The 25,735-nt window shown below is 53.6% G+C and overlaps 8 protein-coding genes across 8 annotated transcripts; 2 read left to right on the top strand and 6 right to left on the bottom strand.

Annotated features, from left to right (window-relative positions):
• Window positions 1-283: 283 nt before the first annotated feature.
• Window positions 284-3,592, bottom strand: J4E86_006253 (uncharacterized protein; the record flags this gene model as incomplete). Its single annotated transcript, XM_051446783.1, has 3 exons — window positions 284-2,769; window positions 2,827-3,043; window positions 3,095-3,592. The coding sequence occupies 3 exons, from the start codon at window positions 3,590-3,592 to the stop codon at window positions 284-286; spliced, it is 3,201 nt and encodes a 1,066-aa protein (XP_051302358.1).
• A 1,077-nt stretch (window positions 3,593-4,669) lies between these two features.
• On the top strand, window positions 4,670-7,100 carry J4E86_006254 (uncharacterized protein; the record flags this gene model as incomplete). The annotated part of the gene is made up of 7 exons (XM_051446784.1): window positions 4,670-4,700; window positions 4,756-4,777; window positions 4,824-4,980; window positions 5,147-6,517; window positions 6,569-6,647; window positions 6,697-6,902; window positions 6,954-7,100. 7 exons carry the CDS (start codon window positions 4,670-4,672, stop codon window positions 7,098-7,100), a joined length of 2,013 nt encoding a protein of 670 aa, XP_051302359.1.
• A 1,808-nt stretch (window positions 7,101-8,908) lies between these two features.
• On the bottom strand, window positions 8,909-11,152 carry J4E86_006255 (uncharacterized protein; the record flags this gene model as incomplete). The annotated part of the gene is made up of 1 exon (XM_051446785.1): window positions 8,909-11,152. The coding sequence occupies one exon, from the start codon at window positions 11,150-11,152 to the stop codon at window positions 8,909-8,911; it is 2,244 nt and encodes a 747-aa protein (XP_051302360.1).
• Window positions 11,153-12,138: 986 nt separating this feature from the next.
• Window positions 12,139-14,195, bottom strand: J4E86_006256 (uncharacterized protein; the record flags this gene model as incomplete). Its single annotated transcript, XM_051446786.1, has 4 exons — window positions 12,139-12,307; window positions 12,356-12,417; window positions 12,475-13,247; window positions 13,298-14,195. The coding sequence occupies 4 exons, from the start codon at window positions 14,193-14,195 to the stop codon at window positions 12,139-12,141; spliced, it is 1,902 nt and encodes a 633-aa protein (XP_051302361.1).
• A 981-nt stretch (window positions 14,196-15,176) lies between these two features.
• J4E86_006257 (uncharacterized protein) lies at window positions 15,177-16,321 on the bottom strand (the record flags this gene model as incomplete). The annotated part of the gene is made up of 3 exons (XM_051446787.1): window positions 15,177-15,614; window positions 15,668-16,003; window positions 16,055-16,321. 3 exons carry the CDS (start codon window positions 16,319-16,321, stop codon window positions 15,177-15,179), a joined length of 1,041 nt encoding a protein of 346 aa, XP_051302362.1.
• A 2,215-nt stretch (window positions 16,322-18,536) lies between these two features.
• On the top strand, window positions 18,537-20,358 carry J4E86_006258 (uncharacterized protein; the record flags this gene model as incomplete). The annotated part of the gene is made up of 3 exons (XM_051446788.1): window positions 18,537-19,065; window positions 19,112-19,547; window positions 19,593-20,358. The coding sequence occupies 3 exons, from the start codon at window positions 18,537-18,539 to the stop codon at window positions 20,356-20,358; spliced, it is 1,731 nt and encodes a 576-aa protein (XP_051302363.1).
• Window positions 20,359-22,187: 1,829 nt separating this feature from the next.
• On the bottom strand, window positions 22,188-22,935 carry ERV25 (vesicle coat component; the record flags this gene model as incomplete). Its single annotated transcript, XM_051446789.1, has 2 exons — window positions 22,188-22,637; window positions 22,726-22,935. The coding sequence occupies 2 exons, from the start codon at window positions 22,933-22,935 to the stop codon at window positions 22,188-22,190; spliced, it is 660 nt and encodes a 219-aa protein (XP_051302364.1).
• Window positions 22,936-23,313: 378 nt separating this feature from the next.
• J4E86_006260 (uncharacterized protein) lies at window positions 23,314-24,256 on the bottom strand (the record flags this gene model as incomplete). Its single annotated transcript, XM_051446790.1, has 3 exons — window positions 23,314-23,486; window positions 23,551-23,892; window positions 23,947-24,256. 3 exons carry the CDS (start codon window positions 24,254-24,256, stop codon window positions 23,314-23,316), a joined length of 825 nt encoding a protein of 274 aa, XP_051302365.1.
• Window positions 24,257-25,735: the final 1,479 nt, after the last annotated feature.

Genomic DNA, 25,735 nt, shown 5'->3' on the forward strand with positions numbered 1-25,735 from the left:
CACAATTACTATCATCCGACACATACCACTCCTAGCCCATCCATGTCTCCGTAGAGATGCATCCCACCCATATCCATAACTATCCCTGTTTGCGCCTTTCAAATGCTGCGCTACTAACAAACGCCTGTGAATGCTCCGGCCTGCGCGCGTGGGCAGGCCAACCGCCCGGGGTATGCATGCATATGCTCGAATGACAACTAGGAAAACATGAAGAAGAAAGAAAAGCGCTTGTTATACAGATCCATCATACTCCTCCAAGAGACACGTAGGTTTTGCAACGACATCATTGCCCGATCATCTTGGGGTCGTGAATGTAGGTGCAGTTTTCGCCTTTGTTGCAGAGACCCTTGGCAAAGAACTTGCATGCCAGGACCTTGTGAGGCTTGTGATCTCCCCGGTTCTTGGGCCGCTTTCCCTGGTTGCGATCGTTGTTGCCGTTGCCATTGCCCTCATCGCGTTGCCGCTTGGTGCCACCGTTCGACTGCTGGTTGTACTGCGGCTGCATCTGGGGTTGGTAGGTGGACGCATCCTGCATCTGTGGTGTCCATGCTGCAGCTTCAGGCTGCTGAGGCTGGGGTGGGAAAGCGAATGGGAATGGAGGGAAGCCAGTTGGGAGAGGTGGTGGTGGAGGAAGAGCGCCGCCTGTTGCTGCCTGCATGTTGGCAATGAGTGCAGCAATATCCAGGGGCATGCCTGGCTGCTGTGGCGGTGGCTGCATCGGGAAAGACACAGGTGGGGGCTGAGGAGGGGCTTGGCCATTGCTGATGGAGTTAAGTATGGTCTGAAGGCCAGCGGGGTCGAATGGAGCGGCTGTTGACGGAGGAGGCGGCGTGTAAGCCTGTTCGACAGGAGCCGGAGTAGCGGCAGGCGGTTGACTGGTTCCGGAAAGCTGTTTGATTATGTTCTCCAATTGACTAAAGTCGGGTACACCTGCAGACATTGGCGCTTGTGGGCACCTGTTCTTTACTATATCGGGCGGAGTACCGAAACTGACCACGGTGCCAGTCGATGTGTTGTCTTGCCCTTGTTCCACCGGCTCTTGGGGTGATGGTGGGATGTCGTCAGGACTTGAGTAGTAGACCATCAATGTACCGTTCTCGCGCTGTACGTTGGCCTCCCTTTCAGGGCACGACGGCTCCTTTTCTCCGCCACCATAAGGCGCGTAATTGCGCTGGCGCTCGTCTTGAGGCACCACGCTGAAGTCGACTTGGGACGGTGGGGGCCATGATCGGCTGTCGAAATCCATCTCCTCATCATCGTCGTCGAGATCAAGCTCCTTATGCTGCTTGAACATGTGTCCTTCTCCACCGAGGTCACCGGCATCCCGAACAAGATTGTCGCCCTTGTTGTCCATCTCTTCGTCATCCGCCTCGTGATCAAAGTACTTGACCTCCACCAGCGACGTCTCAGGCCGCCAAGTAACACGAAGATGTCTTCGAGCTTCCTTCCGCAGACGCTTCGCCTTCTCTTCCTGTGTTTCCGCTGGAACTGGCTTCTCGGATTTGACTGGCGCAGCTTCCGGCTCTTTTGACTTCTGGAGTGAGGCCATTGTTTGAGCAAACGAAAATGCGGGCTTCGATGATGTCGTTGCCGCTGGCTTCTTGTCTTTCGGCGCGGGGACAGCAGCCTTAGGCGCAGCAGCCTTCGCGGGGGCTGGTGCAGGCGCTGACTTCTTGCTTGCCGCGTTGAGCGAGGCAAAGATGCCCGAGGGCTTATTGGTAACTTGACTAACACGGGTCTTGACGGGAGCGGGCGCCGGTGCCGCTCTCTCGCCAGGTCGCTTTTGTACTGTTGTGTTCGAACCAGTGGTTGCAGACCTCGAAGCCAATGTGGACGCGAGATCCTTCTTGACAGCGTTCACGGGAGCGTCGGGTGCCTTTGGTTTCTTCGTCAAAGGGTTCTCGGCGGACGATCGGCTCGCAGCATCTGGTGCTGGTCGTTTGATGCCCTTGTTTTCTGTGGGCTCGCTTCGTGGCGGCGAGCTTGCCTTGGCCTTTTTGGAATTTGCGGAAGCACCATCTATGATTTGTTGTATGAAAGCTTTGTGCTTGTCATTTGCGTGTTTCTTCATCGAAACAAGTGCCTTTCCAAGCCTAGTCTCCTCAAGGAGCTCAGAAGTCAAGGTACCACACCGCGAGAGTACTTCGTATATGACCGCGGACAAAGGCCCATCGTAGTCCTTAATTTTGAAACGGTTCGCCAGAAACTGATAGCACATATACAAGAAAGGCTTAATCAGTCCCAATTGATATAGCACATCGGGATGGGAGTGCTCAAGCGCAGCTTGAAGGGCAGACTTGAGCAGGTCACGCTGACTGGTTACCCGGCTTTTCAGCACGGGCAGCTCACCTAGCTTCTTCTGTTCCTCCGCTTCCGTCACAGCTTTGCTGTCGGCTCGCCACCGCTTATGGATTGTGTCGAGTACTTCCCATACCTCGCGCATGCTGTTTTTGATCTTGTCAGAACTAGGCGAAGACGAAGAAGGATGCCATGTAGCTTTGACGACATCATAACGAACAGCCGCATCAGGATCATCTGGTCTTGTCTCTGGAATGGGCATCTCCTCTTCTTCTGAAGAGTCACTATCGTAATCCGATGAGTCGGTAGTACTTTCACTATCGCTCGCCTGCCTCGTAGGCTTCTTTGTGGATTTGAAGGCTCTCGACTGAGACTTGGCAGCCGACAGACTTGCACGAAGCTTCTTGCTGTCTGCACCAGCCTTCTTCAGGTCTTTGAGCGATTGCCGAGGGACGTAGACGGGGAGCGCAGCTGTGCACATGTTAGAGGATGCTTTAAATGCAATGTTTGTAGTATATTCAGGCTTACTTCTATTGGTTGCGAGATGAAAAGGTTCGTTGCCCAATGTCACAAACTTGTTCAAAGGAGTAGAATTGGTAGCTTTTGCTAGTGCAGCCTGGTCAAGAACGTACAGACCCCCCGACTTCCTTCCCTTTGGCATGTCATATTCAGGCACGGGTACTGGCTTTGCAAACGTAGCAGATGTACGCTGCTGAGCAAAGTTGTCTGCCAAGGTCTTCGGTGCCTTTAGAGAATTAGCATTTGATAGATGACAAGAGGCAATGGTGAGGCTTACTTGATAAGGAGATGCAGTAGGGCGGGCTTGTTGCAGCGAGGGCGTGTTGTGCTGCAGAGCTTGTGGTGTCACGGTACTTGCATGGCCCTGGGGAGTTTGAGTTCGCATGGGCATTGGATATGGCGACTGTTGCTGCTGTCGGATAGCATTGGGATCCATGCCCAGCGATGGGTCGACATTCGATTGCTGTCCGTAACTGCCCAAGGAGCTTTGCTGGCCAAACTGTCCATACTGATACGGCGAGGCGGTGCGAAGACCATGTGATTGAGTGGTGTATGCTTGGCTGCTGCCGCTAAAGGGTTGTTGTGCGTAAGCCCCATGGTGCCAGCTTTGGGCTGAGGTATTAGGTGGCAGCGCCGAGTGTTGATGCAACTGGGCATCCCATGAAGGGGTGCCGTAGCGGTCGACACCAGGGAACAGGTGCTGGTACGAAGGGTCGGTGTAGACGTTCTGGCCTTGCAGAGGCACCTGGTCACTCGGCACGTGATTAGCCGCCATGTTGTGGCTGGTGAAGAGGATTTTCTTGGCTGGCCAAAGTGTCAGCTGTCAGCTACAACTGCAGGGGTGTGATTGGCGGATGACGCACAAGTGTCTGAAACCAGCGAACGGAATGAATTAGGCGACTATGCAGCAGCACTAGGCGCCAAATGGACTGGCGCAGAGTCACAAGTGTGAAGGGTTGCCGATTCGGGGAAGGGAGAAAAGGTCGATAAAACTTCCGGTTCGGGCGGTAGTGCTGTTGTGCTGTCTGAAGGCCGTCGCAGGTCGCAGGCCCTCGGATGTGGTGGGAGATGCAACAGACCTGGCTCACAAGGCAGTACTCGTGTCCCGACGCCCGCGATGCCGTGTCGCCCAGTCCACGATGCGTACAGTAGATACGGCTTTTATGGAGATGGCACTTTGCCTCGCGTATTATGCGATGAGGAGCCCACTGCTGGGCGCGTCACTTGACGTACGTTTGCGCGCACCAGAGCACAGCACGTGTTGTATGTCTGCGACAGCGACAGCGGCGAGCAGTTCTCTCCGGCCAGACTCCCTGATGCGCAGCGCGTCGAATCGAAGACGGAGCTGTATTAGTAGCAGAAATCGAAGATGATTGTCACTCTGCCCTCCACAACGCAAGCCTTCCTCACAAACGCCGCCGCCAGCCTGAGCGCGCACTTCCCCCAAAGCAAGGACCCGAAGGTTGAATCTAGCCTCAGAATCAGATGCCCTTATTAGGTGGGCGAGAGTTCACTGAGAAGTAGCATGAGTGTCAAGAGGGAAGAAGGGGACGATTTGTTGTCGTGGGCGAGGTGAGTTGAAGAGCGAGGGAGCGCAGCGAAGGGGCGAGCCCGTTTTCAAAGGTCGCCTGGCCGCCAAGTAGCGCGACGCGCTAGCCCCCAGTGGGGCGGCGGGCAAGCTCGAGCTGCATCACCAAAGGCCGAGACAGCAACCGTGGAAGGAGCGCGGGCAGGCAGACGCGCCACAGTATCTTCTTTGTGCACTCTGGTCTTCGCGTACGTCTCACGCTCTTTCATGTCCCCTCTGCGCATGCGCTTAATTTAACAAGAGGCGGGTGCCAGCACGGAAACAATGGCTCTCTCACTGCGGGATCGCCAGATTGGTATGCGATGCGACTTTCTTTGAGACGCTGGAATAGCACTGACAGCACGTGATAGCTGCAATCAAGCGCATACTGAAGTGAGTGCTGAAACCGCTTCACCGACGGCACCGCTAACCCAGAAAGCCTCAATGCCCCCATCCACGATGTGGACGCTCCCGAAGACGCCGCCAGCGCGACCGCAAATACCTCCGACATCGAATGGAAGGTCCTAGTCCTCGATACACAGGCAAGGAATGTGATATCGGCAGTTCTACGCATGAACGACCTGAGGGCAGCTGGGGTATGACCAATCCCGAGCACCCTATTCACGATGAAGTCTGAAGACCGTGGAGGCTACATCGACTCAAAAATGAGCAAACGTGAAGGCTCAGCGTCAATGTAGTCCCCACGGTCATCAGATTTTCCTATGGTGTGTTAGAATACGAACACATACTGAGAACACACAGGTCACTGTACACTTCAACCTGGCCTCCAAGCGCAGCCCCATACCCGACACGCCAGGCGTGTACCTGATCGCCCCCACCGCCGAGAACCTCGCGCTAGTCACCAAGGACCTCAACGATAGCCTGTACACTCCGATATACCTAAACTTCCTCTCAAGCGTCCCCCGAACACTCCTGGAAGACTGGGGTAGTCAGATTGCTGCGTCGCCAGGAGCTGCAGAGAACATTGCCCAGCTATACGACCAGTATCTGAACTTTGTCACCCTGGATAGCGACCAGTTCTCCCTGAACATCGAAGATGCGTACCGAAAGATCAACAGCCCGAAGACGTCGGATCAGGAGCTGGACGAGCTGATCGACCGCATTGTCTCAGGCCTCTTCTCCGTCGTCGTCACCATGGCCGTCGTACCCATCATACGATGCCCAACTGGAGGCGCTGCTTCTGATATCGCTGCAAAGCTCGATCGAAAACTGCGCGACCACATCCTCAACAGCAAGGAGAACCTCTTCTCCGCCAACACAGCGTCTCGCCCCGTCCTCATCATTGTCGACCGCAACATCGACCTCAACCCCATGTTCAGCCACTCCTGGATATACCAAAGTCTTGTCTACGACGTGCTAGACTTTTCCCTCAACAAAGTCACCGTTACTGTGCCTAATGACAAGGAGAAGCCAGAGAGTGGTTCCAAGAAGCAGACGTACGATTTGACTGCGAGTGACTACTTCTGGAAACGCAACGCGGCGCAGCCGTTCCCTCAAGTAGCGGAAGACGTCACAAACGAATGGACCAAGTACACAGCAGACGCGGAGAAGATCACGAAAACCACAGGTTCCAACTCTCTTGACGATGTAGAGACCCAGTTCGCAGCCCACCTCAAAGGGGCCATATCCATGCTCCCTGAGCTCCGTGATCGCAAGGCTACCATTGAGAGTCACATGAGTATGCTTGAGTCTGTCATGGATGGCATCAAGCAGAGGAAGCTGGATGAATTCTTCCAGCTTGAAGAAGAGCTTGGAAAGGCCACCAAAGCAACAATAATGGAAATAATCAAAGCCGCGGATAAAGGAAACGACCCCTACGACAAGCTGCGCCTGTTCCTACAGTGGTATCTCACCACCTCTGACGACCTATCGCGCAACGAGCTCGACAGCTTCACACAAGCTCTGGAACAAGCTGGATGCGATACAACTGCCGTCGCATACGTCAAGACAGTCCGACAGATCACGCGCATGACAATGCTCAGCTCCGCGCCTGCACAACCTGCCCAGACGACGTCATCGAATCTTTTCGGCGGCTTCTCGAGTCTAGGGAGTCGCGTTACCGACAAGTTCAAGGAAGCCGGTCTCGGAACACCTAATCTGGAAGGTGTATTGGTAGGTTCATAGACCTTTGTATGAGACAATAACTAATGTGGCATCCTCTAGTCCGGCATTAAAAGTTACTTGCCAGCCAACAAGGATCTTACCCTCACCAAAGTCGTAGAGGCCATATCCGATCCACAAAGTGAGCAACATCCCTTGGTATATCAAAAATTGTGCTAATTCCTTTCTAGACGCGACTTCCAGTGCGCTTAACAAGATCGAATCGTGGCTTTACTTTGATCCCCGGTCAGCGAACGCGCGTGGAACCATACCGCCAGCCAGTCAATCACGCAATCAAGGCACTGTCTCACGTGGTATTGAAGCCTCTTTCGGACAAAGACGGCAAGGCTACACAGAAGCCCTCGTCTTCCCAGTGGGAGGCGGCAGTATGGACGAGGTGAGTAGTCAATTAGAAATGCACCCAAGACATGTTCTAACATCTCCATAGTTTGGCAACCTCCAGGCATGGTCGCAACGGACCAGCGCTGCGGGTGCAGGTCAGCAAAGAAGAGTGGTATATGGCTCCACAAATCTGTACTCCGCACGTGACTTCATCGTTAATGAGCTTGCGCCTTTGGGTGCGGAGAGCACCTGAGCTGAATTGGGGCTCTGAAGTCCACATTAGCTTGAAAATAATGAATTCTGCAGAATACAATAGCCATGTAGCCATGCTAACTATTTTCAAATCTTGATTCCGTGTTGTATTTGACAAAACTATTTTGAGGTTGAAGCATAGATCAGCTCAAGACGTATCCACTTATCAATATTCAGCAACATGTATGCTGCAACATACGACATGAACTCTGGCCACCCTTGGTGCCCTGCCTCGAATCACGCCAATATCTATGGACCTCACAACTACGTACTTGTCAAAATTTAGCAACTTGTATGCAGCAAGTGCGATACAAATTCTGCAAAGTGATTGGAGCCAGAAGTATACACCAGCTTATAACGTATCTTCTCGTCAACATGTAGAACCATCTATGCAGAAACATGCAACACATGTTACTGCTTGTCGAGAGTTAAACGTATGTACGCGAAACGAATTCTGTCCACCCCAGGTCTTATGATGTTGACTATCAACTCATCATAGACTCGGGTGTTACTTTCCCGCTTCACACACTCCACCCAGTCATGCTGCAACGACACCAAAAGAAAACTTACACGCGTCACGTCATGCAGATTTCATGATCCACCCATGGTCACCTAGGTACTCGTCAGCCCACAGCATACCCACACCACCACCAACACGACTCACTCATCCCCCCAGCCCGATCCTCAACAACCCACAACCCCTTACCCACAGTGCCACGCACATCCGATTTCCCACACCCCCGTCATCCATCAAACAATCTGCGACCGGAAACATCCATCTCTCAAAGCAGCGAACTACACCCCCACATTGCTTTTTCCCCAAACCCGTTATCTCGAAACGTCGCCCGCCCCACTCTTGTTTGCTTTTTTCGCCAGCTGCCAGCGTCTGCCTCAGCACTCGGTTGACGGACCGAATCCTTTGACAAGCCACGATATGCACGCCCTTGACGTGTAAGTGTGTGCGATTCAGCAGATTCACGATGCGAGATATACGCTAGGGGTGTTTCAGATCCTTCTGTGCAGGCTTCGTGGGCTTCTATGCATGACTGTGAAATGAGGTCACGCAGGAAAAGCAAAAGAAATGTAGACGCGAGTGCTGTAGGGATGTTGAGATGCTGGGATGCGATTGGTGTTGTTATTGTGGTACTGAGATGCGATTGGCTGTGTTTGCCGTTATGCAGATACGACCTTGCGTGCTTGGAGGACGATAGGGCTGGCGTGGCTGGCGTGGCTATCCTGAGTACCCTCCAGCCGATCAAACAGCACTGTCGTATAATTCGGGTTGCTGGAATTGTGCCGAGTGAGGTTTCAGGTCGTTTTGTGATTGAGGTCGTTTCTTCTGTTGTGTTGTTCAGCTTGTCACGATGGTGGACCGAGGTTGTTATGCGGAATGCCGAGTAAGGGCCTCTATGTAGGCAGGGACTTGATGTGATAGAGGGTTGATAGTACGAACATTATGAGAGACGCGTCTTGTGTGGTGGAGGGTTGGGGTGGGGCGAGCAATGACCTTTTGCGATCAAGGTAGAGGATGTGAGAAGAAAGCCAAACGGCATCAGAGAACATCATCGCGACACGATCGAAACAACTCCAAATTTTTGTGATAATATACAATACATTCATAGCGGCTCGAGATACCGCAGCACATCAATCTAAAGGGCTCGCGTCCAAAAAGGTCTATCTATCACATCAATCTAAAGTGTCATCAAGCCATCCCATCCGTCTATCCAGTCTATCCGAGGTATAACCCAAAACCAAGTGCCCAGTAAAACGCCCAAAAGAAAAGGAAAAGAAGTTTTACAGCACCAGGTATCAGCGACGCAAAGGACCGTAAACCCTGTGATTCCTGACGTCCACGGCGCCACTACCTGCTAGTCTCGTAGCGAAGTTGATGTCTCCGAAGATGGCGCCTTTAGATTGCAACGTCCAGCTGACTGTCGGTTTGGGACTGCCAGTGAAGGGGTTCATGCTGGTTAAGATCCAACCGCGGGCTAACGGGGAATACTCCGTCCCCTTGACGACTTCGGGAACGGCGATGAGAAGCGTCTTTGAGTGTTCAAAGGGAGCGAAGATGATGGCTTTGCCGCTTGAGAGGGGTACGCCGGTGTAGTCGTATGTCGATGAAGGTGAAGAGGGCGCGGAGATGATTAAAGGGCCGTGAGTGCGCTCTGAAGCGCCTGAGGGCCAGGGTATACCCGAAGTGATTAGTTTAGAGAGGAAGTGGACGAGCGATGAGAAGGCCGTTCGGCCTTCGGTAAGAAGCATGTAGTTCTGTAAGATGAGATGAGGATTCAACAGCATCTCGATGCTGTAGGGCGCCAGTCGGGGTTCGTTTGGCTCCTGGAGGCTTGTCGAGACTTCTAGAAGCCATTGTGAGCCGCAGCTCAGTACGCAAGCCAGTGTTTGGATGAAGATGTTGCGTAAAGCTGGTGTTCGTGGGTGATGGGGTGCATGTGAGAAGTTCCACAACCCTGTTCCTGGTATCTGGTATTGAACACAGAGATCGATGATTGTACGCGCTCGCACAACATGTGCGGGAAAAGACGGGCTGGGTTGTGTTCGGTGTGGTAGATCAAGGAAGATGAGATCTAGCTGCGCATACTCGGCTCTGCCGTCTGAGGCTTGAACAATCTGACTTGCTTGGCTTGAAAAGCGTGGGGGTGGGGGCCGGGCCGCGTTGGTGTCCAGGGAGGTTGGACGGCACAGCCACGAAACTGACCCGTCGTGTAGTTGAAGTGGTGTGCCAGTTGTGCAAAGTGCGACAGGATCTCGCGCCGCAATACCGACGAGTAGTAGTGACCGAAGGCATTCGTCTTCGATGTTCGGTCTCGAGAACGGACCTGGAGGAGCCAGTGCTAGAGGTAGGCCTGAAGCGTTCAAAGCGATAGCAGTTTTGTCCCGGTTTGCGTCAAGCCTCCGCATGTACTCGGGTAATCTTGGATTACCACCGGCTCTCATGCGAAAGGTTTCCGCGACCAATGACGTAAACGATTGCATCGTTGGAGATTGATCGTGCGGAGTATCCGGTCTCTGTAATGTGCCTTGGCCATGTGCACTTAGTGTATCGAGCTCCTGGAAGAAGGCCAGAAGCGAGCGGATCTTCATCGAGACTGGGTTTGTGAAGGTAGTGAGCTCACTGGCAAGAACCAGTAAGTGAGTGAAGAACTCTCCGGTAAATCGTACGATTGTCTGGACCTCATCCTCGTAGTGCCGCAAGCAAGGTACTAAGAAAACATGGCTTCGCCCCATCTTCATCTCGTGGGCGCACCAAGCGCGATCAAACCACTCAGAGCTGAGAATTCGTTCCAGGAAAGTCTTGAGGGGGCTGAACTGCTCCATGAGAGGCGGAGTAAGTCCTGCATTTGGTTGCTGGCCCGAAGGTACCTGGGAGTAGCTGTATTGCTCGACGTAGTAGCGTAGAAACTGTTCCTCGTCTGGTGTGATGGCGACGTCGTCTATTGCCACTACAACCGCCCTTGCATTCTTGTAAATGACATCGATAGCACCCGCGACCCCTGTCCTCTCGCTCTCATCCTCTTGTTCCAGGCAAACTTGGTCGAACCATAGCCCTTCGCCCTTGTTCTTTTCTCTAATAACAGCCTCGAATAACGCGGCACCAGTCGGTAGCGGGAACTGCTCTATTTCCTTCTGCCATCCAAAAGGAAGATCTCCGACCGGTGTGACTACTCTTCTTGGCGCGTTCAGAGTGAAAGATTTCCGGCAGTAGCTGAGTGCGATATACGACTCTTCCTCGCCGCGGAACTCGACGTCGTTGATCAACCGGAAGGGGAAAGTGGCCTCCAGATGGTCCTTGGGAACGAACTCCTTGGTGAGTGCCGGTGCTAGACGGCTGATATTTGCCAAGAGGGTAGTCGCATTGATGTTGGTGGTGAACGACGGCGCCGTCCATCTGTGCTGATTGATCAAACTCTCTCGTGCACCAGATTTGACAGTCCGTGTAGTAAGACTCGAAGTGTCCAGCTCGTCTTCGTCGATGTCCAGAAAGTTGCACTGTCCGAACCGGGAGTAGTATTGGAATGGTGTTGACAAAGCCATCGGAAAATACATTATCCAGATCGCTTGATAGGAAAACTGTTGGTGTTCGATGATGGACTGGCCTCTTGTACAAGGCACCCAGACCTTTTTGACTACGATGGCCTCGCTCTCTCTTCATGACCCATGATCCCTCCTTCTGCACCCAAGAGCGCCGGCGCAAAGCCGTGCTCTGGTCTTGGGGCCAGCGGTAGACAAGCTGAGAGGACGGTGCCATGCATGAACGTTTTCCGTCAGCCCACTGGCGCCACAAGCGGGCCCTCGCGCACCTGCTACCGCATTGCGTACTTGCGGGGTATGATGAAGGCTTGGCTGCCTTTTGACGATACGTTAGGATGCATAAGGCGTAGTTGGGTATAGTAAAGTTTGAGCGATCCAGATGTTCGGGTACAATTACGGGTCCGCACGGTCCTCGCAGGTGCAAAGCAGGTGACGTCGCAATCTTTCGGAAGGGGCAGTCGCGACTGCAAAAGAAAAACCACGAGCTGAAACATGCAGACTCATGGATTTGTTCCGGTAAACGCCTGGTTGCGGACTCGACATGCCGCGCTAGAAGTTCTAGAAGGAAAAAAGCAATATGGTATGCATCGTCCTGCAATTTCACACGGTACGTAATTTTCCGGACAAAATTGTTCTAGCGGAGAGTGATTATGATGCAGCAGACATACGAAGTTGAACGGTCAAGTCATGAAGAGGCTAAGCCCTACCATGGATCGTCCCAGCGCGGAAGGATGCTGAAGCATGCTGTGCCTGAGCACGATCTGGATAAAAATAGACTCGCGGCACGAGATTGACTCCCCAATCTGTGTAGAGATACATGTGTTGTGAGAAACAGAACCCAGACTCCAGCCATTACCAAGCCAGACACGTGATGCTGGCCGGCCAAACCGCTCACGTTTTGGAAACTCAAATCTCAGGCTTGCGATGGCAGCTACCCGCCGGACCAAAACACCCTCCAAAACGCGAATTGACAAATTTCCAAACGAGCATCAATCGATCTTTGCATTTGCGAGCCTGTCATTGGAGCCCGCGATCACGTTCGACATCCGAACGTTCTGCCGTTTGTATTTGCTGTGTTTCCGGAGCCGTTTCCGTGCGACCATGACTGGTACCGACGACTTGGTTACAAGGTAGTTACTGAACGATCCGAGAAGAACACTGCCGTAGTTAGAAATTGCGGAGGGGCATTTGTCAAGATCAACTCACCCTTTCAACGCGTTGCGGCCTCGCGACCCCAGGATCACCAGGGTGGGTTCCAAGAAGTCAATCTGTCCAGCACCTGTCAGCAAACTGCTCGCTTACGAGATGCCAGATCGAAAACTTACCACTTCAGTGATCATGTGCTTAGGGCTCTTGCAGTGAAACACTTCAACGACGGCACGCACTTGCAGCCGGGTCTTCCTTAGCAGCTTGACGCACCGGTCCGACACCTCTACGCATGCCTGGTACCTGTCTTTCTCCGCCTTTCCCATGTTTTTCACATTGGCCTCGGTAGCCATTATGGAGCTGGATAGCGCGGAGAAGCCAGGTCTTGTGGCTGGCAACCCGTCATGGTTCGACAGCGTCCGTTTGAGATGATCAGATTCCTGCCGTCCGGTAGTACCTTGACTGATAGGTGCACCTGAAGCATCCGTGGTTGCGACTCCAGTTTCCTCATCGACGGCATAGACGGCGAGTAGAGTGTCACCATCTCGCAAAACGGTGCCGATGGTCCACTCCAAAGCATAGGCTGCTTCGTCACTTAAATCAGTAGACACCAGATACACACGCTGTCTTCTCAATCCGTTCTTCGCGTCTTCAGCAAACTGAACGTAGTCGCCCCGGATTATTTGTCGAACACAGCGGTGGGCCTCTGGGCTGGATTGGATAGGTGAGATATTCAGCGAAAGCTGCTGGGCTGATTTGATCTCGGCAAGCTCATCCTCGTGGTCTGAATGAACTGGGGTCGAAAGACCAGACCCGCCCTGGTCAAAACTGGTATGGGGATGTACCACTCCCGACGAACCCTTCCTCGATATCCTCTCCCCGTTGGGGCCAGTGATGTTTATGTTGGGGTCTAGTAATGATCGTACTTTGTAGGAAACGGCGACATCTCGCCCTGTGTGGAGTCAGTGAGATGTACAAGTCGATCTTGTTTGCAACACTTACGCTCTTGCTCGGCAGCAGCCAGCAGGCTCTTAGCAGTGATGACTTCTCGGCCCATGCTGTCGGTGCCTCCAGACGACTTTCTCGACCGCTGCCTGCCTCGTTTTCTCTCCTTGGTTTTGTTCCACCCATCTTCCCAATCTGAACTATCCGAAGCATTGTCACTACTCTCGACAGCAGCACTATCTTCGCCGTCGTCGTCTGTCGCCAGGCGCACGCCCCCACCGGGCGCAGTGGCAGTGCCCTTGACGGGATCAACACCCTTGCGATTCGGTAGTGAGGCCAATCCGCCCTCAGACTGCGCCAAAGCAGAGTCGTTCAGTTTGCGATATGCTTTGTCCATGTCAATGCGCTTGCCCGAGTCTGTGACGAAAGTGTTGTTCGATGTTGGTGCGGCCGGCGTCGGGTTGGCCATGCGCGTTACTGGGGAGGCAGATCGGCCTGGCCCCGGAGAGCCAGACTTGGATCTGCCCAAAGGCCCACTCGCGGAGTTGTGCCTATCCCTAGAATTGCCCAGGAAGCCGCTGGAGTTTCCATAGACGGAGGACATGGCACGAGGTTTCGCAGCGGCATCCAGCTTGCCACCCTGCGAGACTCGCTTAGGCATGGCATGTGCGTCGATGGAGGGCAGCATTTCGAACTTGTACGCCGATTCGGGGTTCACGCGACGCGGTGACGAGGGCATGGCGAAGGGGATGCCAGTGCTGCCGCGGCTGGAGCTCCTACGCTGGGCCGGCGAGTCGACGTCCAGCATGCTGCGGATGGGCGAGGCAGCGGAGCCAGGACTTTGCGCGCGCGCGGCTGGGCTCTCTGCGCGTCGTGCGCCGGGCTTTTGGTTGCCTTCGAGGATCTTGACGACCTCTCTCATTTCCTCGTCAATAGCAGCTTCGAGTGACGCCATGGTGGCGGTGTGCAACTGGACGAGAAGACACGGAGTCGCGTGTGGAGTGCGGACTGTGGAGTTGTGGAGTAAGTGAGTGAGGCTGGCGGCTGGTCGAAGTGGAAGTTTGGTAGTAAAACGCGGTCGTGCTCGCGGGGTAGCAGAAGTGATTAAAGTATCAATTGGCGTCGCGCTATGGCATCATAGGCGGTGCTGTGTGCTGTCGGGTGAAGGGGCTACAAATAGCAGCGATGCAGTCCCGAGCGCAGTCGTCTGGAAAGATGTGGGGTGAGCGCGTGATGGGATGGACTAATAGCAGCGGTGGGGTAGCAATTCCAAAGACTGTAGCAGCTGGCAGTAGCTGAAAGCGATGGCGGGCCGAACCGTAGTATACAGTGTAGCTAACCGCTGTCGGAGAACAAGTTGTTCCCTAGCAGGTTGATGGAGGCGGACGACATGTGGAAGTCAAAGCGCGAGCAGCAGGCGATGAAGCTATGCACGAACAGTCAGCGCGCGTCGATGGTCGCGGGTGCTCTTGGTCCAGGCGAAGTGGGCATGAAACCCCTCCCCTCAACATCTGGCGGTTTGGCAGCGCTTGGCAAGCGAAGATCGCCAGAGACTGCCACGCCGCTGACGCAGGGACGAGTGGCTACTTTGACATGAATAGGCAACAACGCGCAGATATGAAGAGTCTTTCCACTACTGTCCAGTTGAATTCAATCATCAAGCGCACGCACATTGAGCAATTCAACAGCAGCGCGCGCATCTTTCATATGATGCTTGGCGATTAGTGAAGCAGCCCGGGGTGTGGCTGTGCTGTGCTGGCAGTCGCTCCATCCACGGATACTCATGTGGAGCTTCCTGCGGTCTAGCCAAAAGAACAATGAAAGTTACCGCATCATTCCCGAATCAACCGACGTAAAGCGAAAAAAAGACGCATATGGGTGCAGCAATGGCATCGATAAATATATCATACATAGACGCTCCCTACCGAACGAAAGTCTACCTCTTCCTGGGCAAGACAATGTTAGCTCGTGCAGCGACACCAAGCTTGTGAATAGCATTGCGCCTGTCCCAGATGCCGCTCGTGCCCTGTACTACAGCAATGAGCTCCTGCGCAATACGCTGGGCAAAGCTGCCTTTTCCACTGCCCATATTCCTCCGCTTGGAAGCTGCGGCCAGGATCCACTGGATAGCAGAACGTCGCCGTTGCCTTTGACCCAGCGGAACGGGGATCTGAAGGGCAACACCACCTCCAGCAGCGCCACGCTGACTTCGGATGCGCATCAGAGGCGAGACAGAGTCAATGGCGAGAGTAAGGTAAAGCACAGGGTTGAGGGGTAGATGCGATGGTGGCGGCGCACCAGGAAGCAGAGGTCGTGCTGGATTAATGGTGGGAACGGGTGATGTCCGAAGGTGTTGCAGGATCAGCGCCATGTTCTGCAAGTCAAGTTAGTTGTTTGTAGACTCTGATTCGAGGGTGGCTGACCTACTCGCTCCGCAACGCTCTTCTTGCCGTGTCGCATGAGCAGATTGGTGACCTGGTCGACTACGGGGTCGTGGCGATGCTTGACATGGCCGTCCTTGGGCAGCGGCAGAGTGGGCATCTCATACTTGAGTCCTGGCGTCGTGGGCGCTTTTGAGGCAGCCTGGAAGTCTACGAGACCCATGTCCATGCCGCTGTTCCCACTTGGCTGTGTCGTCATTGTCGAATAGGACCGTGAGCCCTTGGGTGCCATGTTCGGTGTCGTCTTGGGCTTTTGGGAGTTGAGCTTGTCCTGCATCACCTTGGGCAGATTCTGTTGCGCCTCTTTGTCTCCCTTGACTACCTAGCACATTGTCAGCCTTCGCCTTCGAATGTTTGCTGTGGATGACTCCACATCTTCAATTGGTGTGCCCTGGTTGAGGTCGGGACCATCCTCTCCCATCGTCTTCGCCATCGAAGCTGCTTCTTCCGAGACATGTTCAATCGGCTTTGCGTCCTCTCGCTTCGATCGGTCGGCGGCGGGAGGCTTGGTTTGATCCGAGTAGAGGCGGCATTGCGACGGCGCCATTCGAAGCGCCGACCGAGCAGGCCATTGAGCCTGAGGCCTTGGCCGGAACGCGATCGAGCGCGTGATCGCGGGGACGTTTAATCGTGGCGGCATTGTGTTGTGTTGTGGAGTCGGCTTGGTGATGTTCTTGCAAAGTGACGCCGAATATTCAAGCCGATGTCGCGCTACAACGTCCGTGCGCAGTTTGCCTTTACCCCAGATCAACCCAACGTGTTCGGCAAATCACTACCATGATCTGATATTGGCAGATCAAGATGCTACATGTGCGCCTTCGCTCAAGATGTACCCCGAAGGCCTTCAAAATATTACTTGCTGCAAAACTACGATACATGATGCAGCGTATACCTCCACAGTGCAGGTTGGGTTGCGACTCCCGCAGAACGATCTGATTCGTAGGGAGCGTTACACATGGGCGGAAGGAACCGGTGAGACAGACGCCATGGCCGTTTGCCGTTGGATGTTGAGTTGAGCCTGCCGCGTCGAAAAGTCTCACATGTGCAGTTACCCGTCACTCCACGGCTTCTGTAGCAGTCACGATCTCATAACAGATGTCCCACGCTTTGTCTCTTCCCTATCTCTCAAGTCACTTGTACCAAATCGTTCCATAAGCCTCTGCTTTCACTCAACGAACACAACATGACCGGACGTGGCGCAGGCGGCGGCATGGCCTCTCGTGAGCCAGCCAAGGTATTCGGGTAAACTTCAACATCACGGTAATTGCCATGCATATATAAGAATATTTCCCCAACGGCATCTACATCTGTAGTCGCCACGCATATATGAGAATCAGTCAAAATACAGAAATCAAGCTAACACACGCATCAATGGCCAATTCCCGCAGCCCAATGCCCAAGTCACCAAGCTCGAGAACGACATGGTTAGGGGCAGTCTATCGTCAGCGATGGCGGTAAGCTCTTTGAACTTTGCGTTGCCCTCCCCACCTGCCTACGGCACGACTAGAAGACCCATCGTGCGGTGGACCAATTTCTTCGAGCTCAAGGGAGTCAAGCCAGATAGACCTTTGTCGATACTCTCTTGCATTCTCCGACGACAAACTCTCCAAGTCCTGGAATAAGCGGTTGATCGAATTCCTTTTGAGCATGCCGCCCTTTTCAGCAGCCAAAATTGCAACAGACTGGAACCAGAAGCTAGTCTCTTTAGTCAAGTTGGAACTCCATGAGAAATACATACACTGTCGTATACCATCCCAAGGGCGGCGATCCTTGGCCTTCGCCCATGGACAATGGCGACGCCGGACTGGCCAATGCTCGTTGGAGGAACACGTACCAGATCACCGTCGAGGAATTTGGCACTGTACAGTTAAGCAGGTCTCGAACTTCTTCAAGAAAGTCAAGGTCGAGACGAATCGCACCTAAAACCACAATGGCAGCAACAAAGAGAATCAGGAAACCAAACGCAAGGTGCACACCATCACCGGATTCTTCAAATACGGAAAGAATAGTACAAACGTCAAGTTATACGTGGGAAATAGTTCAAGTCGATATACACACCTTGCACCTGTGAGATGGCATTGCTTTTGTCCCCACTTGTCCGTCCATGCCATCTAGAACTGGCGATAGGTTTGTTTCTTGCTTGACTGCACTCTTCCTTTGCATTGATCGTCGGACATTGCTCATTGGTTACTGCTACCTTAGATGGAGCTAGTACCCAGTATGGTGCATATCATGTAAGTCAGTCGCTCGCCCCCGTCCCGCAGTGTTGCTCCACAGCGATGACAGCCAATCGGAGGACAGCAACTCCGCAATGCGCACCCTCCGCGATGAGTGATGTTGGACTCTACTCGAAAGCTTGAGGACGCAAAGACCAAGGGCTTACTGCTTAATGTTATCGTCACCACTCGGACGGGCATGGTGGGCTGCAAGGGTACGGAATGCGTGCTGCAGGGCGTCACGGGGTCGCGGTCGCGCTTTCCCCGCACTAGCCCGGATGGATGACAGCCAATCAAGACTCAGCTCCCAGCCACTCCGTTTCACCCCACTGCAGCCCTGGACAGCACACGGGCGATTAGATGCGCTCGCATAGGCGGGCTAGCTTATCGGCGGTATACGGGGACTCTCTGTGGGCTCCTCCACCATGATCGCATTCCCTCTCGACTCTGTCTTGACCAAAGCGCTAGGCACCCACCACCTGCACCATTCCTTCCCCGATTCACGCGTCACAAGGGTACTCCCATGTGCCCGCCAGAGCCTCGACACGCCCGTAGTACCGCATAGCTGAGACGGCGAACCAGCCTTCCCATTCCGCCCATTCCTCCCATTCCTCCGCCACCAGCGACTGCGCGCAAACCATGATGGACACAACCGATCGCGGGAGCTTATACGAGCACGACATCCCGTCGCTGAGCGCGTCGCTCGAAGCATTCGACCCGGAGCGCAGCATGCACTCGGCCTACAGCGGCCGCTCCAACATGCATTCGTCGCGCTGGAGCGTGCCCCAGGACGAGGTAGACAGTGAAACCGAGTCGGACGGGCCATGGGCGCCTCCAGCATGGCAAAAGTCGCAATCTAGCAATCACTGGTACAGAAAGTCGCTGCTCGGTGAAAGCGCCATGCGCAACAGCCCGTCCAAGTCGCCGTTTGAGTACCGCACCGATCGCGACGTCACACCCTCGCGCATACCACTGCCCGAGTCGCCCTACAAGCAGACACCGCGCACCAGCCCAGAACCCATTCCCGAGGAGGAGCAGAGATACATGTCGACCAACATCGCGTCGCGACTACAGAGCCCGGAGGAAGAGCCGCAAGCGAGCGCGGGCGCATTGGCGGGGACCGAGTCAACGCTGTCGCAACATGACGACGGAGGGCCAGTCGAGGGCTGTAAGTACTGAGACCCAATGCGCGCTGTGTATACTGACAGCCATAGTCATGCGCTTTGCGTACAGAGGAGAAGCTAAGTTCCGCACAGCGCCTATCGAAGATACAATCACCACTTTCGCAAGTGGCCTTCACGTCTTTACGAGGTCAAGAGCCAACCTCATCTTTACTGTCGCGACTCTTTTAATGTCTTACCTATTACTACATCCCTGGCAAGCCAGTCTTATTCCAGATGTCGCCAATGTCGCCAGCATGGCGAAACAGTTTGAGCCTTTGCTATACGCTTCAGAAAGTGTCATTCCACGGTCGCGCGAGCTCGCAGACGCCAGTATCGCCGTGCAAGACCTGGGAGAGAGCGTCCGTGCGACTAACATGTCTGCGTCGCCTGTCATCATCGATCAGCTAGACGACCTAGGCGATAGTCTCAGGATCCTATCCGAGAAGATTACCAGCTTCTTTACCAACGTAGATGGCGACATGGACTCGTAGGTATAGCCTTCTTGACCTCGTACACCTACTGATAACTGTAGCATCCTCATTACTATGGAATGGGCCAAGCGAGAGCTAGCAAGTATTCAAGGCCCAAAGGTTGGCATGATTGACACAGTCATCGACAATGTCCACGGCGGCCTCAACGCGATTGGCCTGCTTGAGCGCAACGGCGAAGCTACAGCCGTTGGCCGTGTTGTCAACGATATCCTTGGACACACTACACAACAGCGGTCGAAAGCTACCCTGCAGCGCACGTTCGACTACCTCCTGACCACTCTAGAGGAGAACATTGCAAATGAGCTCGCGCGCGCAGACGTCCTCTTCCAACTCTTCGAGAGTGTAGACCGCCAATTCCACAACCTCCACCGCTCCGTCGCCAAAGAAGAAGACTCGCTCGCAAACCGCAAAGACGAGTTCCTCGCTTCCATGTGGCGCACCTCCATCAACAACAAGATGAAGATCAAAAAGTACGAAAAGAATCTCAAGCTACTCAAAGACGTGCGCGCATCGACACTCATCAACAAATCGGAATTGAAAGTGCATATCCAAATCATTCATTCAGTCAGGGACCAGCTAGACAAAGCACGCAAGAACCTCATCAGTCCTCTCATCCGCGCTGCGCAGAGCAACAGCTTTGGCTTGGACCAGCAGTTGAACGACCTGACGGGCACATATGGGTTCCTCAAGACGCTGAGAGACGACCAGAAGAAGAAGGTTCGACAGCAAATGTGGGGCGAGCCCAAAAAGCGCATTGCCATTACTGCTGGTGGCAAAGAAGAGGAGATCGAGGGGGACAGCGAGTAACTCACCCGCTTACCTCTAGTCTCTCTCTTTCTTCCTCCTTTTTGAATACTGTTTTTCGGCGTTCAAATGCATAGCTTACGGCTCTTGTCTGGCTACTACTACTACTGCTGCTTCTTTCTTGATCGTTCTAGCATGGCGACTTGGTTAGATAAAGGAGCGGTGTCCTGCTTATACTTATCGCGGCGTCTGACTGATGAGATATGTATCGTGGCGTATTGGACATATCACATGTACGGCATCGTTGCCTTGATACTTTTGTTAGGGACATGGGCTGGGTTGAGGCGTTTGTGTTGTCAACAGCTTTGTACAAGCATTACTACTATCACATACTGATATCAATCTATACATAAATATTATTGTGCTTGCGCCGTTGTCGAGAACGAGACCTGGGATGTGGTAAGCTAGAGTTCTGTACAGTGGCTTACATGTCGCTACAGGTGCGGACTTGTTCCGCTTGTCTGACAGTACCTAGGTACCTGGCGAACGTCAGCCGCCCCTTGCTGATTACCACATAGTATGCTTAGGCAGCCAGACTACATTTCTATATATATGTATTATATAGCTACCTCACTACACTGCGCAATAGTCCTCAGGATCTCGACTTGAATCATTACACAGACAATACACTGGACGCTGCATAACTCGAGGCTACATCTCCCTTTCCATCATCTCTTCTCTGGTCTCCTTTCAGCATTCAACTTATACCACGACACGCTGCAAATCCAGCCGAGATGCCTAGGCGTTCCCATCGCTCCAAACCCAGCCCCTCTCCTACGATCTTAGACCCTCCTCCCCCAGGAACCCAACCTGTCATCCGCCCAGGGCCCTCCGCAGTAACCTACCACATCCCCGTCTCCCCTTCCTCTTCCACTCAATCCCCATCCAAAACCACAATCTCCCTGCCCCGCCACTCAAAATGGACATCAGGCCTCCACTTCCACACCCTTCACACAGAATACTTACACCTCGTCCGCGGCTCCATCTTCGTGTGTCTCGACGGGAAAACTGCCATCCTGAGCGCTGCAGCCGGTGGCGAGGTATGCGTTTACGGCAATTACAAGACTGAACCCGGACTAGTTATCCAGGTCCCCAAGTACGCACGGCATAACTGGGGGAGAGCGAGAGAGTATCTGGCGAACCACAGACCATCGTGTGTTACACCACGATTTCCGGTTGATATCGACGACGAGGTTGTGGTGGAGGAATGGACGGATCTGGCGGATGGGGAGAAAGCGCTTTTCTTCTGGAATTTGAATGGGGTTGTTCAGGCACCTTCTAACACGACACTGCCTCCGCTTCAGCATTTTGCGCGATGGGTGTTGGGTGCCTGGTGGGTAGAGTTTCAGCTATGGAATGTGTTTTGGGAGTTGGATAATTGGCCTGTGGTGCTGGGATTGAGGAACATGTTGGGGGCGGAATGGTACGGGTGGCCGTTGCCAGAAGGGGTTTATCTGAGGGTTAGACATGTGTGGTCTGGGGTGCTGTGGGTTGGGCGGTGGAAGAGGAAGGTGGAGGGGTGGATGGAATGGATCGTCATACTGGTTCTGTTGGGGTTGGCGAGGGGCATTGGATGGGTAGTAGACATCAGGGCTGTGGAGAAGGAGAGGACGCCAGCGGCCTTATGGGAGGAGTACCAAAGAAAGGGACGTAGCGGCTGACTATTGTAAACATGTTTTGAAATCTGGATATGTCCTACCAACGCCGCTCCAATCGTGTGTGAAGTATGCAGGCCATAACGCTCCGTACTCGTATCCATACCCATCCGTACCTGACGTCTCTTTCTTAACCAAAACGACCATATTCCAAGTCTTCCTCTCCACTCCGCATCTCTAGATGAGATGCTTGCTCCTGAAGTAGGCGCGGAGGTACACAACCTGCCAAGCCCCCAATCCAACCAACATACCCATAGTGCCCAGCGCAAACCACTTGACCCGCTCATTGGTGCTCTCATTGGTATCACGCAGCTTCTGCTCGCGACTCCTCAGGTAATCCATCTCGGTGACAATCTCGCCAACCGTCTCCTCGATCCGCCTGAGTTCCGCTTCTACAGGCTTCAGCTTGTCGACGGCTTGGATGGCGTTCCAGTCCTTGGCGTCGGCGCCAATGTCAATGTCAAGCTCGACGTGGCGGGGTGCGATGTTCTTGGACGAGCCGGACGAGGTGAAGATGTTCTCGAAACATACGTCGAAGGCTGAGTCGGCGTGCGAGGTGAAGGCGTAGCGGTTCTCGCCCACTACGTCTTTGGGACGGTGGTAGTCGTTGCCCATTGCGTCGCGGATCTGTTTGTTGCTGTCAGTAAGGTCTCCAGGCAGTATAATGCTCGCATGATGCTGGTTTGTTGACATTCGCGCTGGAATTGCAACGTACATGCATATCCACTCTCTGGCCATCTCCGCGGTATCCATCCAGAATCGCCGTGACAACCACCAACTGGTCTTTGGCAACAAAGTTCCTAACGCATCGCTCGTACTTGGCCGAGTCGTGTGGTGCGACCGGGTGGAGGTCGAATTTCAGGGCCGCGGCGAGGGGGAGGATTGCCAGCAGCACGCAGCTGAGAAGACGTGCTAACCGGTCCATGCTAGATTGGGGATGTGTGGGGAGCTGCAGCGCTTGCGGACTCGAGTTGTTGCCCTCTTGGTGGCTCCGCGAATTGTACAGCTGTCGCAAGACCGCGCGGAAGGACAGATGGTCCGACTGTAAGCTAGCGCGGAGTGGGGAAGGCGCGTGCGGACCCTGAACCAGAACAGCGACTGGGAGGAGCGTGTCTTGCCATCACTCTTTCAGCTTCAATATGTTGAGACCACGAATTTGCGCCAACTTTTCAGGAATATAACGTTACAGCTTTGAAAGCTTATCGAAAACTAGACTATTTCGTAACGGCGTTAATCCATACCAACGCCAACCTGTCGCTGAGAACGCTCAAAAGACATATCCTACAGTACGACAACACCCTTCTTACCAAGCGGTAGTACCGCCATCCAGCTTCAGATCATGCCCAGTCATGTAGCTGCTCGCCTTGCTCAACATGAACAGTCCCGCAGCCTTGTACTCTTCAGGGGTGCTGAGCCTGCCCAACATGCTGTTGTTCTCCCATTCCTCGCGGCTGGCCTCGCCCTTGTCGAAGTTGGCTGCAGAGGTAGAGGTACGAAGTCAGTATATGTCTCACATGCACTTCGTACAGTCAGAACTTACCTTGCACCATCGGCGTGACGATATGACCTGGGCTCAAAGAGTTCACTCGGATACCCCCTGAACCATCTGGATTCTTTCGCCCCCACTCCATGGCCAAGTTTCGTGCCAGCTGCACCACGGCCGCCTTGGACGAGTTGTAAACGGGCGCGATGAAGCCTCGGTTGGCAATGGTGCCACTCATGCTTGCGACCAGGCAGATCGAGCCCTGAATCTTGTATTCCATCATCTGACGGGCGCATTCTCGGGCTGCTAGGAACACGCCGGTATAGTTGACGTCGAGCATCTTTGCGATGTCTTCCTTCTTGAAGTCGATCGCGGGTGTGACTTGCTGGATGCCGGCAGCTGGAGAAGGGATGGTTAGCATTGGAGTTCCGAAGTATTTGAAGAATCCCGTACCTGCAATGAGGCCGTCAAGCCTTTGGTGTTCCGAGGCAATGTCGCCAATGCACTTTCGCATCGCCTGCTCGTCTGTAACGTCCACCCTATGGTACTGCAGACCTGCACCGATGTTGCTCTTGAGACGGCCCTGAGCCTCTTGGAATGCTTGAGGGGGCTCTGGTAACCGGTCGAGACAATGCACCTTGCCACCAGCCTCTACGAGCCCTTCGGCCATGCATAGTCCCAATCCACGACCTCCACCTGTTGATACGTTAACACGGGTTACAAAGGCATATTGTCTGCTCTGGAGATGGGAGGAGGACGGCATGCTGCACCTGTAACCACGAACACTTTTCCGTCGAGGTCGAATTGGCTGAACCGCTTCTCTCCAACAGTTTCATGTTTTTCGTATGGAACTTGGGGATAGGTTGCGTCTTGGTGTGAAGCGAGACCTCGACGCTGAAGAGGGGTCGTGCAAGGCTGAAGTCGGAATGCAGGTGGCGCTGGGCGCGCGAAACGTCGAAGCAACATTCTCGAAGACCGGAAAGCTGCCATAACTGATGTTGTGTATTCGCAGACTGATAGTCGAAAGTAAGAAGACAAGACGAGAGGAAACACAATGTTGAGTGACAAGCCAGGGCGCTCCTGTGCTGACATGTATATGTCACACAGGCATGATGTAATTGCAGCTCATACGCGTACCTCCCCTTCCTTCACCTTGGCTGACCGACAAAGCATCGTGACTTCCGCGGCGACCCAGCCGCACGATTCGTTGAGACCCTAGATGAACGCCGCTGCAGACGAGCAGGGCAAAAGCTTGATGCTAGGCGCGTGACCGAGACACGGCATAAGATTTGGTAACGATTAGCTTACTGGGCTTGCCACACAGACGTACGAGCATCAATCTCACGATGTTGGCACCTGCAGGCACGGCTGGCTTGCGTGGTCTGAGTGGGTCGCGCCTGTTCCCAACCGGTATCCGGAATGCGGGGCTGTGGAGACACAGGGCTGGGTGGTAGTTGTGGTGATTGGTCGCGGATAGTGTCGCCAACACGCCAGAGGTACATCATTCTGAGCAAACATGGGAATTCTGTGCTTGATGCGTTATCTGAGATGGAGAAGTTCTCATTTTTCCATGATAAGAGTCTGACCGCGCAGCATGCACGGTCGTGGTAGCGGCTGCTGTGGAGAAAATGATCCGCTTTGCCATGGGATTCACGTCAGGCTTTCGCGTGTTCCTTGCATTGCAGGATTCATTTTTCACGATAGAATGGCCTGGGCACCTCGAGAAGCGATCACATCGTGATTTGGTTGACCGGGCTTACTCAGTTGAGAAGCACACGTACTTGCACAATGCAACACAACGCGCTACATAAATCATACCGTTGCTATCTAAGCAAGCTTGACCTGAACCTACGGGTTGCTAGATACATGAGTATGACGGTGTAATCATGAATGGTTGGAGGCAAAACGCGCCATTTTTGCGCAATCCGCAAAGCTTTTAATCAAATATTGCAATATTTCTAGGCAGTGATAAAGCTTTTAACTATGAGGCACGAACGCTTTCTGCATCCATTACATGCGGCGTGTGTGCAAATACTCATTGCATCTATTCTGGCAGATTAGTGTTTGCGGACCAAGTGACAGTTCCAAGAACTTCTCTAGTCGAGATGGCTATTCTCTCGTTACACCCATGTTTCTGCCGCTTATCTTATGGTTAATACCACGATGTGATTCTACACACTCTGATGTTTTGTCTGAGCAAATTTCCATTTTTTGGAGGGATGAGAACCTCTTTGGATGCTAG

This window comes from Alternaria arbusti (assembly GCF_024043155.1).
Source record: "Alternaria arbusti strain BMP 1465 chromosome Unknown scaffold_7, whole genome shotgun sequence".
Lineage (NCBI taxonomy): Eukaryota > Fungi > Ascomycota > Dothideomycetes > Pleosporales > Pleosporaceae > Alternaria > Alternaria arbusti.